This window comes from Petaurus breviceps, unplaced genomic scaffold, assembly GCF_028583685.1.
Source record: "Petaurus breviceps papuanus isolate PSGF00001 unplaced genomic scaffold, PetGlider_PUasm1.0 126, whole genome shotgun sequence".
Lineage (NCBI taxonomy): Eukaryota > Metazoa > Chordata > Mammalia > Diprotodontia > Petauridae > Petaurus > Petaurus breviceps.
The window spans coordinates 55,319,581-55,335,688 of record NW_027185655.1 but is presented as its reverse complement, the minus strand read 5'-3'; the positions used below and the strand labels follow the sequence as shown (position 1 = coordinate 55,335,688).

Here is a 16,108-nt window from a genome sequence, read left to right as displayed (position 1 = left end):
TGTGGTGTGTGTGTGTGTGGTGTGTGTGTGTGGTGTGTGTGTGTGTGTGTGTGTGTGTGTGTTCTATGTAATGTCTCCTCTGTTCCAGTAGGTTATCTTTGGTTTTGAACTAAAATAATGTTCTTTGACTCAGACTGTGCCAGGAGCACTTTTGGTGGAGCTCTATATTGGTCCAGCCATTTGGAATTAGGACCCCCCCCCAAAAAAAAAACCTCACCAGAATATGCATACCCTTTGACCCAGTAATAATACCAGAAGTAGACATATACACCAAGAGAGATCAACAGAAAAGGACCCTTATGCACAAAAATATTTATAATAACTCTTTTTATGATAACCCCCCCTGGAGACTTAAAGGGATGCTCACTTCTTGGGGCATGGTTCAACAGTCTTTGGTATATGAATATAATGGAACATTATCATTAAACCTTAAAAATGACAAAATGCAGAGTTCCAGGGGAAATGGGGAAAGCTTCTATGGACTTAGGCAGAGTGAAGTGAACAATACTAGAAGAACAGTTTATACAAGGAGAGCAACATTATGAAGAAAAGCTATTTTGAAAGACTTGAGTACTGTGTTTAATGTAGTGACAAACCTCAATTCCACAGGACACATGAAGAAGCGTGCTTTTTACTCCTGCCAGAGAAGTGACAGACTTTAAATGTAAAATAAGACATAGTTTTTTGCACACAGTCAATAGGAATTTTGATGTGAATGTGTACATTTGTTTATGGGACTTTCATTTTTCTTTATATTATTGCTTAACAGGAGATGGTTGCATGGGAAGGAGAGGAAAATTGGGAAAAAATGAAATTAATTCCGGGGGAAAAGAAATGTGGGAAGGGTTTTAACAGGCAGAGAATGTCTTGGGGAGAGGGTATACTAGATTTAAGAACTGAAATGAGCCAAGATGCAGAGATTAGAAGACCAGGTAGCGCTAAAAAAATTGCAAGTAGTCTTATTGGTTTGGGCTACAGGAGAATAGGAGAGAGATTTTAAAAAGCAATAAGACAGGAAAGATAGGCTGAAAAAAAGAGGCACTATTGAAGGTCTTTGAGCAGGGGAATGATGTAGTCAGAGGCTTCCATTAGAAATTTTTATTCATCAGCATTATGTGTCAAGAAGGCAAATGCCTCTGAGGACCCAGACCTACTTAATAACTGCCAGATTCTGATGATATAATCAAATGAATACTTTCTGCAATTTTAATGTAGTTCCTTTTATTTATTCTATGCTGCATTGCATCCTAAAAGCACAATAAGACCGTTAGTGCTTTGCACGTAGTGAATGTTTAGTTAATATTTCTTTTACATGGACAAAGGTGCCAAAACCAAGGCCTACAACACTCAAATTAGATTTTTAAAAATTGGGAAATGTCTAACAAAAACAATTTAACAAAATAAATAAAAAATATGATAGAACACAAATAATGTTAATATGTGGTTTTCCTAGTTGGTATTTGCCCAGCAGGAATAATGATATACCATTTCGTGGCCCCCATTTCTATTCATTTTTTTTTTCTATTCGATGTTGACACTACTGCTCTGGGAGGTTCTAGCCACCAATGCCTCAGTGGTAAGTAGGATTCTTTACAATAATTCTTAAAGATGGTGATGGTGATAAAGGCAACGTGGCGTAGCCAGAAACAACATGGAACCAAGAATTGGAATAAGTGAATTTAATGCTGATGGATGATTAGAAGATGGGTGTATGAGACAAGATGACCTTTAAGGTCATTTCCTAGATCTAACATTGTGTATGTGTGTATAAAAATGATCCCTTTCTGGGCGGCCAGGTAGCACAGCAAGTAAGAGCACCGGCTCCAGTGACGGGATGATGTGTGGATCGAATCCGGGCTTAGACACTTATTACCCACCCAGAAACACCTGGCCATGTAACCTTGAGCAAGTTACTTAACCTCAATTGCTTAGGGGCAGCCAGGTAGCACAGCAAATAAGAGCACCAGCTCCAGTGTCAGGATGACCTGGGGATCAAATCTGGGCTCAGACACTTAGCAACCACACCCAGAAATAACTGGCCATGTAACCTTGAACAAGTTACTTAACCCCGATTGCTTTAAAAAAAAAATCATCCCTTTAAAATCTAGAACCATATTTTCACTTCTTGTATATTGTCTGTACAATAGTCCTGCTGAGTTTTCTCCCACTGTAAAAATGCCCCAATTGCTTCCTGATGGGTAAACATTAGCATGGTACTCATAATGTAACATGTTTCTTATTTGGCATTATGTAATGAGCACTGTTGTTATGGATACCTGTAGCACTTTAAAAATATTCATTAGCATGCTTGATAGTCAATTTCGGATTAATTTTTCAACCAGTTCCTATTCAGTTGATATGTAGTGGTTTCTCTTTAACATATTTCCTCTATTTGTGAGGAGGCATGTATGGATGGATGGAGGGATGGATGGATGGATGGGTGGGTGGATGGATGAAAGGATGGAAGGAAGGAAGGATGGATGGAAGGATGGAAGGAAGTAGGAGGCTATTGGAAAGGGCCAGGGGTGGCCAGTCACTTCTCATCTGTGTATCACTTTGGTTTCAGGTGTTCCAACTCCAAGCCAAGAAATCCTCCGGCACACGCTCAGCATGTTGGTTCGAGAGAGGAAAATCTATCCCACTCCAGATGGCTATTTTATTGTGACCCCACAGACTTATTTTATTACTCCTTCCCTCATAAGAACTAATAGTAAATGGTATCATTTGGATGAGAGGATACCTGACAGGACTCAGTGTACCTCTCCACAGCCAGGAACCATCACACCTTCCACCTCGGGCTGTGTCAGGGACAGAACATTACCCAAAAACCACTGCGACTCTTGCCACTGTTGTAGAGAAGACATACACAGCATGCATGCATCTACGCTGCAAAGAAAAGCCGCCAAGGACTGCCCCCCTTCACTATGCCAATTGCCACCCACTGAAAAAAGTAAAAGTACTGTAAATTTTTCTTATAAGACAGAAACGCTTTCAAAACCTAAAGACAGTGAAAAACAGTCCAAAAAGTTTGGGCTGAAGTTGTTTAGGCTAAGTTTTAAGAAAGACAAGACAAAACAACTAACTAATTTTTCTGCACAGTTTCCCCCAGAGGAATGGCCTCTAAGAGATGAGGAGACGCCCACCACAATCCCCAGAGAGGTAGAAATGGAGATTATCAGGCGCATTAACCCAGATCTGACCGTGGAAAACGTCATGAGGCATACTGCACTAATGAAGAAGCTTGATGAAGAAAAGGCTCAGAGAAGCAAAACCGGGTCGTCCGCCCACCACAGCGGGAGGAGCAAGAAGAGCAGGAACCATCGGAAAACCCACGGGAAAGCTCGTTCCCACAGCAAGACGCGGGGGTCCAAAGGAGGGGACCCTTCGGATGGTTCTCATCTCGATATCACGGCAGACAGAGACTATGACCTGAACGACCCTCTGACGCGGTCACCGCGGGAGGGCTGCTTCATCGTTGAACACAAAGGGGATCATTTCATCACACACAGCCACCCTAGCATGATTGAGCCTCATTTTCCCATGACGCCGGAATGGGATGTGTCTGGCGAACTGGCGAAGAGGAGGACCGAGATGCCTTTTCCTGAGCCTTCCCGGGGAAGTTCTCACTCGAAGGTCCATCGAAGTCACAGCCATACCCAGGATCGAAGGTCCAGGAATGAAAGGTCCAATAAAGCCAAGGAGAGGTCCAGGTCAATGGATAATTCCAAAGGCCCTCTCGGTGCTGCTTCCTTAGGGACAACTGAAGACATCGCTGAAGCGTGTAGCCAAGATGACCCGACGCTTAGCCAGTCTTATACTGATGATAGTACTTTAAGGCCTACACAGACTGTCAATCACCAAAGGGCTCACATTTCATCCACAAACTATAAAGAGGTGTGCATACCTGAAGTTGTCAGTGGCAGCATTGAACCCCCCAATTCTTGTAGCCTTTCGGAACAAAGCAAACCCCCAGAGAGTTTGCCATCTTATAATGAACTCAATGCCTGTCCAACCAAAGCTTCCATGGATGACTACTTTCAATGTAACACCTCCAGTGAGACGGTCCTCACTGCTCCCTCACCTTTGGGGAAGAACAAAGACAATGCTGACACTCTGACCTTGACTGATGGGATGAAAAAACTTTCCTCTTCTGAGAGGCAGCCCCAGCACCCCACCAGAGAACCCGTGGTGCACAAAGAGGAGTCGCCCAAAGGGCCAGGGGGAGGCTTGGCAGCAATTTCTGGTCCAGCCACGGACCCCGTTGCCAATGGACGACTGATCCCCCACCACGGCACAGAGTCGATCAGCCTAGATAAGATATTCAGCAAAGACACACTCTTCAAACCGCTCCATAGCGCCCTGTCCATGAATAATTATCATAAGCCAACCGTGTCCTTGCTGAAAGCTCACCCACAGTCATCTCCCGATGCTTTGCCTGGCCGCTGTGAGATCCTAGAACAGTCTCTGGTGGCCTCCGTCAGCCAAGCTGTGCCCCTTTCCCAACGACAGCAGGAAGCTGGTGGGAACCAGGAAGCTTCCTTCGATTACTACAATGTCTCCGACGATGACGACTCTGAGGAAGGGGCACACAAGAACGCGGAGGAGGAGAAAAATCGGGATGACGTGGGGACCATTCAGTGGCTGCTGGAGCGGGAAAAAGAAAGAGACCTACAGAGAAAGTTTGAGAAGAACCTCACTCTCCTTGCCCCAAAGGAAAATGATAACAGCAGCAGCCAGAGAGCGACACATTCTGCCCGGCTGGACAGCATGGACAGTAGCAGTATTACTGTGGACAGTGGATTTAATTCACCACGGTAAGAAATATCTGTATTGAAGTGTGTGTGTGTGTGTGTGTGTGTGTATTTTTCTATATACACACTTACCTTTCAGTAATTTAGCCACTGTCAGTCAATAAACAATCATTGCATTTATTAGGCACCTACTGTGTGCCAGGTTACTGTGTTAAGCCCTGGGGATGCAAACAGAGATAAAAGATACCCACTGCCCTCAAGGACTGTAATGTCTTATGTCAATCAATATGTAGATGCTTTTCCAGGATCAGTTCTTTGAGTGAGGATTCAGAGCAGTGGAACTGTTTTGTTAACAACCTGTTTCTGACTTCTTTTTCAGGAATTGAAAAAAACAATGTTTCTGCAGCTGTAGAGATCACCAATCTGGACTGGTGGGTTGGCTCCTTCCCCTCAGACCAAAGCTTGTCTACGATGACCTAATCTAGAGTGTTTTAACTGAGAGTTTCTGACATCAGCAAGGGTTTTCTTCCTCTGATGAAGCATCACCAAAGTTCAGAAAGTGAGGGCTAATTCCCACGCAGCCCATACACCCCAACCCACAAAGATAAAGACACACAAACCAATCAGATAGGCATCTCTTTTTAGACGGCAAAACTAGCTGCTGCTACCACACTCCCTCTCTGCCATGCTGTCTTCTCCTACCACCCACATGCCTTTACTGTTATTCTCCCTTCTGTAGTTTTGCCAGGAAACACTGTGGGAAGAGGAACTTCCCTTCCTTCCCAGAGGTTCCTTTAAGTGATTGTAGGACTTAGGGAAATATCAAGTTCCTTCTTTATATGTATACGTACATACATACATATGTGTGTGTGTATATATACATATATAAAAAATATATATATGTAAATTTGGATCCCCCCTTTTTTTGATGGGACTTGACACAGTGCATAAAGGGGAAGGCATGGGAATTTTTTGTGAAGCACTTTGCAAACCTTAAAAATCTGTGTAAATGGCAGTTCATATTTGTCCCAACCAATTCGTCCAGTGATTTAATTGATACAAGGCACTTCTGGTGAAGAAGTGTCTTCTACAATGCAGATCTGCAGCCATTTTCCAAAAGATAGAAGGTTCAAGAAAGGAGAGGTTGCTAACTTTGATCTTTCTTAAATAATAGAATTTAACTGCCTAAGATAAGGAAGTCTTGGGAGAGGTTCCCATGGTATGGAGACGTAAGTTGCTCGCCCAATCAAACATCCAGTATGTGTCATAGTTGAGAACTATGTTGAGAACAGGTCTCCTTGAATTGGAGGCTGGTTCTCTGTCTTCTATATTGCATTGTCTCTGACTAAATAGTATTAATATTCTGTTTAATTTAAGTGTTCTTACTGCTTCTATAGAATTGATAATCCCAAACTATTTATATACAGTGTTCCAAATAATCCCAAACTATTTATATACAGTGTTCCAAAAGTCATTAAGAAAGCTTAAAAGTACACTAAGACTTTTGGGACACTATTTCTCTAGATAACAGTCCCATACTTTTTAGGAAAATTGAAAAAAATTTACAATATGATAACTTCTCTTCCAATTTCTGTAGGACTTTAAGATTTACAAAGTGCTTTTCCTTACCACCACTCAGTGAGACAGCAAGTTTGGTTTTTTTTGCCCAATTCTTGGATGAAGAAATTGAGGGGGACTGCAAGGTGGCACAGTGAATAGGACACTGGCCCTGGAGTCAGGAGGACCTGAGTTCAAATCTGGCCTCAGATACTTACTAGCTGTGTGACCTTGGGCAAGTCACTTAACCCAGATTGCCCTGCCTTCCCCCCTCCAAAAAGCAAAGCAAAACAAAATAAAACAAAATAGAAATCGAGGCCAAGAGAAGTTAATTGACTTTACCCAAGGCTATGTAGTTAGCAAGCTTTGGAGCCAGGATTTAAATCCAGGTCTCAGTATCCTTTCTGTGCCAAACTATATACTAAACCCAATCTCTGCCCAGTCAAGAAGAAGAGGCTGAAAGACCATGTCCAAAGCAGGGTAGGGGTGAGTGATGGGACCACAAAGCCAGAGAAGAGCTGCTTAGCTTGCCTCCTTTGCGACCTCTTCTTTGTGCCCAGGTGACCTGGGGCTCTTATTTTCATTCTACTTTCTAATCCCGATTGGTGACTCTTAGATTGCAGAAATACTGTTGAGATGTCAACCATTTCTTAAGCTGATTTCCCACTCTCTTGGAGGTTGAAACCAACTCCTCATTTCCTGATAACTTCACATTTTGACTGTTACCTGGGTAGAGCCCTATATGGCATGGTTTATTTTTTAGAACAGAATTGGGCAATAATCCTAATTTTGAGACTCTCATTCCATCTTTGTAAATGCCTTGGAAGCCCTGGAGTGTCACAAAACCGGACTTGGGAATCACAGACTTCCTTTGTCCAGTTTTAGGCCTTCTAAAAAATCATTTTCAGCAGCCGGTTCGTCGTTTCCTAGGAAGCTTCTTTTTTGGTTAAATTCCTTTTTCCTAATGTAATGCTGATTTTTTCGCCCGCTCCTCTTCTGCATCTTTCTCTCTTTTCCTTTCCTAGCCTACTCTTCTTTTGAATTCTGGTAGCAGTGGATCCCAGAGAAATTAAACCTTTAATCCTTAGTCAAACTTGAAAACTGTCCCTGGAAGAAATGCCTGGCTAGTCACCTGAAGTCTTCTACTGCATAGTATCTTCATCTACAGGACTTTTTCTCTACCTTTTTTTCACAAAACCATTTTCATTGCTACTCACAAGGCATTTCCCCAGCATCCCTGCCATGAAGAGAAAGCTAGCAGGGTGTGGTCTAAAAGACATCGGCACTGGGGAGCAATTGGGGGTCTTTTCCACATGTAATTCATCTCACATTTCCACTTGTCATACATGGTTAGGGACCTTTTATCTTGGGTAAAGAAGTAAGAACACTGGAGCCATTGTTTCCAGCAATATTATTCATGTTATCATTAGTATGGAATATACATTTTGGTTTTGGATTGGGTGGGGAGAAGGGAATGGGTTTTTCTTTAAAAAAAAACACAGCTGTGCTTAAAAGTTAATATTTTGATATAATAGAAATCAAAGAATATGCTTTTTATACACATCTGCATAAATAGCTGGGATTTATATAGCACTTTAAACTCTGCAAAGCACTTTCTACATGCTAGCATATTTGACCCTCGCAATTATAAGGTAGGTATTCTTATTGTTCCCATTTTACAGATGGCAAACTGAAGCCAAGGGAGTGACTTGCTCACACAGGTTTTAAGTGTCTGAGGCAGGGTTATACTTGGGTCTTGCCTACTCCAAAGAACAGCAGTAAATCTCTCGTGTCCCTTTGCTGCTTCCATGATTCTTTTCTTTTCTTTTTTTTTTTGAGGGCAGTTGGGGTCAAGTGACTTGCCCAAAGTCACACAGCTAGTTTTTGTGTTAAGTGTCTGAGGCCGGATTTGAACTCAGATCCTCCTGACTCCAGTGTCGGTGCTCTATTCACTGCACCACCTAGCCGCCCTTTCCATGATTATTTTCTTGGCTTTTCTTTATAAAAAATTAATTCTAAAATCTCATTTTAATAATGCAGTCAAAGAGCTAATGCAACCCTTCCTGAACTTTAATAATTTAGGGTCTTTGAACCTTGCTCTGTTGTGTAAGTTTTTGAAATAATAAAATTATTTGCCCTGTTTTCATCTACAGTTTGATGTAGTGGAAAGGGCATTGGCTCTGGAGTTAGAGAACCTTCTTCTGACATGAACATTGTAACCTTTGTGAGGTCCCTGAGTTCAAATCCGGCCTCAGACACTTAACACTTACTAGCCATGTGACCTTGGGCAAGTCACTTAACCCCAATTGCCCTACCTTATTCCCCCCTCCAAAAAAAAAAGGCAAAAAAAGAGAAATACTGGAATGTCGCCATTTTCTCCTCCAGTTCATTTTACCGATGGGGAAACTGAAGCAAACAGGGTTAAGTGACTTGCCCAGGGTCACACAGCTAGTATCTGAAGCCTGATTTGAATTCAGAAAGATGAATTTTTGTGAGACCAGATTTACCTCTACACTTCAATGATTCATTGGAGGAGGGTGTTAGTGAAGGATGATATCTGATACTAGTAAATGACAGTCAAGACACCATGCTAGGTGCAGAGATAAAATTAAAACAGCCCCTATCCTCCAGAGCTGACACTCTGTTAAGAATGACAAATATGGGGCGGTCAGGTAGCACAGCGAGTAAGAGCACTGGCCCCAGAGTTGGGGTGACCTGGGATCGAATCCGGGCTCAGATATTTAGCACCACACCCAGAAATAATTGGCCGTGTAACCTTGAGCAAGTTACTTAACCCCAATTGCTTAGAGAAAAAAAAAGAATGACAAATACATTAAGATAATAACCTCTAAAACTGAGGCAAGAAAATAGCTTAAATATGGGTCCTGGGACTAGACTGGTGATTTAATTGCTGTATAGAGAACTCACAGGTGAGTATTATCCCTCTGCCAAGGTTGGAACTCTGTCTGCAATTTGTAGTCTCAGAACATTGCTTAGAGCACTGAGAGGTTCTGTGACTTTATCTAGGGTCAACACAGCCTATGTGTGTCAGAGGTTAGATTGGGACCCAGGTCCCTCTGGCTTCAACGCCAGCTCTCTGTCCACTTTACCATGTCATTTCTCATAGCTACAGTCCCCAAAGGCACAAATAACAAAAGGTGCCAGAGATATTTCTGGCAATACCGTACTAAACTCAAGCATAGCTAAGGTATTTGACATATTACAAACACACCTAGTTCAGTGAAGTGTGAACGTTTGTCAGCATCTTGAGCAAAACCATATAGACCAGGTTCTTTAGTCCTAGAGACTTTTGGAATGATCAGGGTTGTGTTTGACATGTAATATAGAAACAGGAACTTTAATTGGAGAAGTGTTCTTACAGCTCCTGTTTCTGCGTGGTCCTTGTTTCTTTTCATGGTTTCTTGCTCAGAGTAATCATTTTGGATATTACAAACAGGATTAATACTTCAAGTGGTTCTACCCAGCAGGAAAGATGATTGATTTCCCCCATACCTCAGTCTGTTTTCATTGAAAATAACACCAGTATAGGATGAGGAAAATATAAATTGTACAGACAACCTATTATTCAGCCCCTAAATGGAGTATCTTCTTAAAACTTGGTATCCTGATCCCAGTAGATGTTGAAGGCTTGTTAACCCTTTTCACTCATTGCCTAAACCACAGGGCAATGAATTATCCTATAAGACAAGTATGGTACATGGAAAAGGATATTGCATTTGAAGTCAGAAGATTTTGGTCAGTTAGTAAACAGTGAATAGAGTGCTGAGCCTGGAGTCAGGAAGACCTGAGTTCAAATATGGCCTCAGATTCTTCAGGGTCTCTGTTTGTCTAAGTTTCCTCAACTGAAAAATGGAAATAATAATAGCACTTAACCTTGCAGGGTTGTTCTTAGGATCAAATGAAATATTTGCAAAGCATTTGGCACGGTGACTAACACATAACATGCCTAGCCATATAACTACTTAGTTCTTTGCACACATTCCCTTCTATGTACCAGGCATTGTGCTAATGGGGGTACAAAGAAAGGCAAAAGGAGTCCCTGCCCTCAAGGAACTTATAATCTAATGGGAGAAGACAACAAAATGGAACCAAAAAGGAGAGAAGGCTGGGTAAGAAGGTAGATAGTGCAGGAACATGATGAAGTCCAGGAAGGCAATTATATGGGAAATAAAGGGAAGACTGACCTGGGTCCTCTCCTTAAATGGAGATTCTGAAAGGTCAGGTCTCTATTGCCCTCAGAGAAGGAGAGTGGCCCCATGGGCAGATGGTACTGAAGGAAGTATGAGTTCCAGGGCCAGTGTGATCTGAAAAATTCCTAGGGTGTGTGATCCATCATTCTCTAGAAAGCCAGGAGTACAGCCAGGTGGAAAATAATAGCCTAGTCTATTCTAGGTCTCAGAAGGACCATCCGTGATATGAGGTCACCTTGATTACCCAATTTCTGGCTGGGGTCTTGATAGAGAAGTCTAGAGTCAATCCTGGTGAAAAATGAAGGGTCAAATCTCATCCTTCCCCATGTGGCAAGGATAGGCAAGTCCATTAACCTCTTTGCTTACTCCAAATAATAGTCCTTTTTTATAGCCCAGATATCTTTAATACAGTTACATCCTAATTAATGTTAATAGAGGCCACACTATTCAAATTTGTACTGCATATTTTCACTAAGCTCGAACCAATTATCCATATCTTACATAACTGTAACTTCAAATAGTGCAAATTCAAATAAATGCAGGCACTTTATGGAATTCATTATTTTTATCAATTGGGTACTAACTGTAAAATAAAATAGAATAACTACTTTTGATTAAAAAATAAGGCATCTGAAAAAGATGATTTATAAAAGACATCATCATCCTCCCTACCACCCCACCCCCTTGCCCCAAAATGAAAAAGCAAATTTATTAAAGGAAAACCCCAGTAACCTCCTGAGTAGTTTACTACTTTAAAGGAAAAAGAAACTCCATAATGTGATATGCCCTTGTTAATGTTCTGTGAGACAAAATTAAATAGGTCCTCAAGGAGGTTATGACAGTGAAATCCTTTGAGGGTTCACATGTACAAAAACCTATTTTCTCAAAAATTAGTTTTCAACTTATTTGCAAAGCCCTGAATTTTCACTTGCAAGAAATCTGATGATGCATTATAATAGATCATAGCGGATGCCTTTAAAGCCTCTGTCTATTTTGATGAAACAATTTGGCAGTTATAGAGCTGGCTATCTCGTATATAGCCTTCACAACTTTTCCATTAATGGTCTAAATCCCTAGTAGTATCGACCATGTACTTGCCTTTTTCTCAAGCCAAATGTTTGCCTTACTCCAGGAATGCCTGATCCCCTGATGCGGTAAGAATAGGAAAGCAGACACCTCAGAAGTGTCTGCTCACTTTTTCTCAGGACCCAGGAAAAGCAAATTAGGAGATGGATACACTCCAAATCCTAGGGAACGGAGGGCCGCTGTTGTTATACTTTCTGCTGCTATGCATTGATCTTCAGAAGTGACACAGAGCCCAGTACAGTGGGTGGCAGCCCGCCAGCATTGAGCTAGAGTGGAATTGCCATATGATATTTTGGCTATCTCATAGCTCTGATTTTCAGGTTTCGTAGAAGATACTGAAGTCTGAGCCAAAAGCAAGGTCCATTCTCTCTCCAAATCCAGAGATTCTTTACTAGTACTCATGCCTAATATCTATACTTTGAGAATTAGTGATGTCTTTGGTAAGGTTGTGGTGGCACGCTTCCTTTCACTAGCACAGAACACGGTTTGTCTCCCCCACGTCTTTGACCTTTGTGAGCTGCTGTGGCCAAAAACATTTATCACCCTGTGGTGATAAGCTGATACTCCACTTACATACAACCTGTCATTTGGCTGGTGCTTAGAGCCTTTCGAGGTGAGGGTACCGAGTCAGCAGACATCCATTAAGCACCTACTATGTACCAGGCACTGTGTACTAGCTCTTAGAAATGCTAACACCAAAACAAAACAGTTTCCACCCTTGAGTTTAATGTTCTGTTGGGAGAAACAGCATGTATGTCTATTAATAAATATAAAAATATGGGCAGCCAGGTAGCACAATGAGTAAGAACACCAGCTCCAGTGTCGGGATGACCTGGAGATCAAATCCCAGGCTCAGACACTTAGCACCCACCTAGAAACACCTGGCTGTGTAACCTTGAGCAAGTTACTGAACCCCAATTGCTTAGGGGCGGCCAGGTGGCTCAGCGAGTAAGAGCACCGGCTCCAGTGTCGGGATGACCTGGGGATCAAATCTGGGCTCCTATACTCGGCACCACACCCAGAAATAACTGGCCGTGTAACCTTGAGCAAGTTACTTAACTTCGATTTCTTTAAAAAAAATAAATATAAAAATATATGTTGTCAATAAAAGATATTTGAGGGCTCTTTAACAGGTAGAATGGAAAATTAATAAAATAAATTAGTATTTATATAGCATCTTTTATAAAATTATATAAATAATATCTACAATATATTTATAAATAATATTTAAATATTACTTAATTTGATCCTCACAACAACCCTGGGAGGTAGGTGATGTGGTCCCTATTTTACTTGAGGAAACTGAGGCAGACAGGTGATGTGATTTGCCCAGGGTCATACAACTGGTGTGTGTCTCTGAGACAGAATTTGGAGAGGGCAATCTGGAAGGAGATAAAAGGGGACTGATGAAGGATGGGTGCCAGTAGAAGGGTTGGTCTGGGGAAGAAGGAGGGTGGAGGAACTAGAATCTGACCGCCATTATCATACACTTTGAGAATCCAGGGTCACATCCATTCAGTGATGGGATCCTGATGCAAGACTTCAGTGGAAGTCTTAAATATCACCAAAGAGAATCTGAGGATTTCAAAGGTGGCAAATGTAGATAGTTTTAAAAATATTTTAAAAATATAATGTTTAAGTATCATCATTTTGACTCATTAAGAGGGCGTTATTTATTATTATATTATTATTTATTTATTATTATATCCCAAGTAAGCTTATTTTTAAGCAGGGTGGGTACTTTTATTTACTTTTCACTTAAATCTTTATATATAATATGAAGTATATGTACTTATATATTATTTATTCAACACAAAGAAAATGATTAAGATTATGGGGGTGGTAGAAAGACAATGTAATGAAAGTGATTGAATTGTCTATTTTTTCCATTGAAGACCCTTTATATGAAATTATAAAGCACAGATTAGAAAAATGAAAATGCATTATACATCTCCATCACTTTGGGTATATTTTCTGTTTGTTAGATATTACCCTGATTACTATTCCTAAAATTTTTAAATATTAAATGAACCGTGTACATAGTTCCCCCCAAACTTAGTTTGTGTTTCAAAAGATCTTTGCTTCCATCACTGTCCTCTTTTCATTTGCCTGCCTTCCCGCAATGCCCTCCTTCCCCAGCCCCTGCCTCTTACAATCTCCCTCTTCTTTAAAAGAGCAGCTCGGATGCCACCTTCCCCTTCTGAAATGACCTTCAATGTAATTAGCCTATTTCATATTTGTGTGTGGTTTCTCCTGATAGAATAGAAGTACTTTGGAAAGTAGGGGATGTTTTGATTTAGTCTTTTTTTCATCTCCGTCATTTAGCTTAGTGTGTGGCATACAGGAGGGTCTTAATAAATCTAAGCAGCTGGGGCATATGGACTGGAAATCAGGAAGACCTAAGTTCAGACCCTCCCTCAGTTTTCTCATTAGTAAAATGGGGATTACAACAGCACCTTTCTCATAGGATTCGTGTGAGATACAAAGGAGATAATTACAGAGATTTAAGCACTTTGCAACCTTACAGCCATATGTAAAAATGAGCATCTATTATTGTTGATTCTTTTATTATTACTTGGAATGCATTTCCCCAGAAAAATGATGCTATACTACAAGGTAGTTACTTTCTCATGCCAAGTCCCCCAAATGTATCTTATTTAACCTACAACATACCTTGAATATAAATCTTCTGTAAATAATACTCAATCGCCTTGGGAATTAATGTTTTTATGGGGAAAACATTCAGAGTTCCGATGTGGGATTGCAGGAATATGTCTCCACGATTGGAGTGCCAGCAGTGAAAGATTCTGAGTTACTCAGGTGTTCTTCCTTGTTCTGGGAGAATGGGAGTCTGAGCAGAGGAGCATGGAGTGGGGATAGAGGCTCTAGGAAAGAGGGGGCTGAGACTAGATAGGGTCCTGAGGAGAGGGCCAAGGATGGGAGGCTTAAGTTTTCCCTTCCCCTCCCCTCTGCTGCTCAAAGCAGAGCACTGAACCTGGAATAAGGAAGGACCCATGTTTAAGTCCTGCCTCAATGCTTGTTAGCTATGTGGCCCTGGACAAGTCATTTAACCTCTGCTTGCCTCAGTTACCTCAAATGTAAAATGAGGCTTATAATAGCACCTTCCTTGCAGGGTTGTCGTGAGGTTTAAATGACATTTCTAAAGCTTAGCACAGAGCTTGGCATATAGAAGGTACTTAATAAAGGCTTGTTTCATTCCTTCCTTTATGGGATTCATAGTACTGAAATGTCATTTTTCTCTTAGTTTCTAGTCTTCCTTCCTTATTTCTTGGAACAGTTAGAAGCAGAGACAATAGCAAAAGTTCCCTTAATGAAAGTATAGAACTTTTCTTCTTCTCCTTTTCTCCTGTTACCACAGTGGACTTGGTTGTGGATGCGGTCAAAAACATTAGAGATTTTCAGGGACAGGAGCCCATGGCAACACAAAGCTTTTCCTCCCCTCATTTCCCCCTAATAGTAATAGCAGACATTTATGTACACATTACCACATTTTGTTCCTCAAAACACATTCTTTGAGATAGATAGGGCAACTATTTTTTTTAATCGACTCTTGTTTACAAATGAGACAGTTGAAGTTAAATATGAGGCTGAATTATCTGCAAGAGTCAGGATGGAGATTTGAACCCAGGTCTTCTGATATTAAGGCCAGTGCATTTTCCACTCTAGCATGTTGCTTGTTCCCCTCCTCCCCCCACCCATTCTGCTAGGCTGCCTGCTCTTGACTAATTGCCAACCCTGGGGAAATCTGAGAAGTGGGTTTCAATGCTGCTTTGGAGGAAGTGTCAAAGAGAGGGTCTTTTGTTGCCAGTCTTTGACTGAATCAGGCATACAGAAGGTGATTAGATAAATCTATTTGATACCATTCTACCTGTTTAGAATGATCATTTAGACTTCATTAAATTTATCAGCCTCAACAGAAGCATAGAATAGTAAAGTTTCAACTCCTGCATCATCTTCCCTCTAGGGCATGGCTTCTTAATTTGGAGTCCATAAACTTGATTTTGTTTTTAATTATAATTGGTTTTCTTAGTAGTGATAACGATAGTAATAGCTATCATTTATATAATCTAGCGCCTTACCACACCATAAACACCCAAGGAGGTAGGCACTAGTATTATCTCCATTTTACAGAGGAGGAAATAGACAGGCAGAGGTTAAGTGACTTACCCAGGGTCATACAGGTAATTTTATCTGAGGCTGGATTTGAACTTGGGTCTTCTTGACTACAGGCATCATGCTCTCTCCACTGTGCAACTTAGCTGCCTTTAATAAATGATCTTATACTTTTTCTGAGAAAAAATCCACACAGATTTCATCAGTCTGTTTCATCAGGATCCTTGGTACAAAAATCGTTGAAAATATTTGAGTTCTACCTGCCCTATAGAAAGTTTAATTAGTAAATACTTTTTTAATAGTAGAGCATTCTGTATTGACCTGCACACCAGATTATGAGTCAAGAGACTTAATAGCTTGTCCTGGCTT

The 16,108-nt window shown here is 41.0% G+C and overlaps 1 protein-coding gene across 8 annotated transcripts in view; it reads left to right on the top strand.

Annotated features, from left to right (window-relative positions):
- STOX2 (storkhead box 2) overlaps nucleotides 1–16,108 on the top strand; it is a 317,208-nt gene that overhangs the window by 291,635 nt on the left and 9,465 nt on the right. For 7 of the 8 annotated variants that reach the window (XM_069096409.1, XM_069096417.1, XM_069096464.1 and 4 more), the window contains one exon: nucleotides 2,567–4,814. In XM_069096409.1, coding sequence (XP_068952510.1) covers nucleotides 2,567–4,814 — 2,248 coding nt within the window. Of the gene's footprint in view, nucleotides 1–2,566; nucleotides 4,815–5,130; nucleotides 5,183–16,108 lie in introns of all 8 variants that reach the window. The other variant, XM_069096427.1, reaches the window with a different exon arrangement.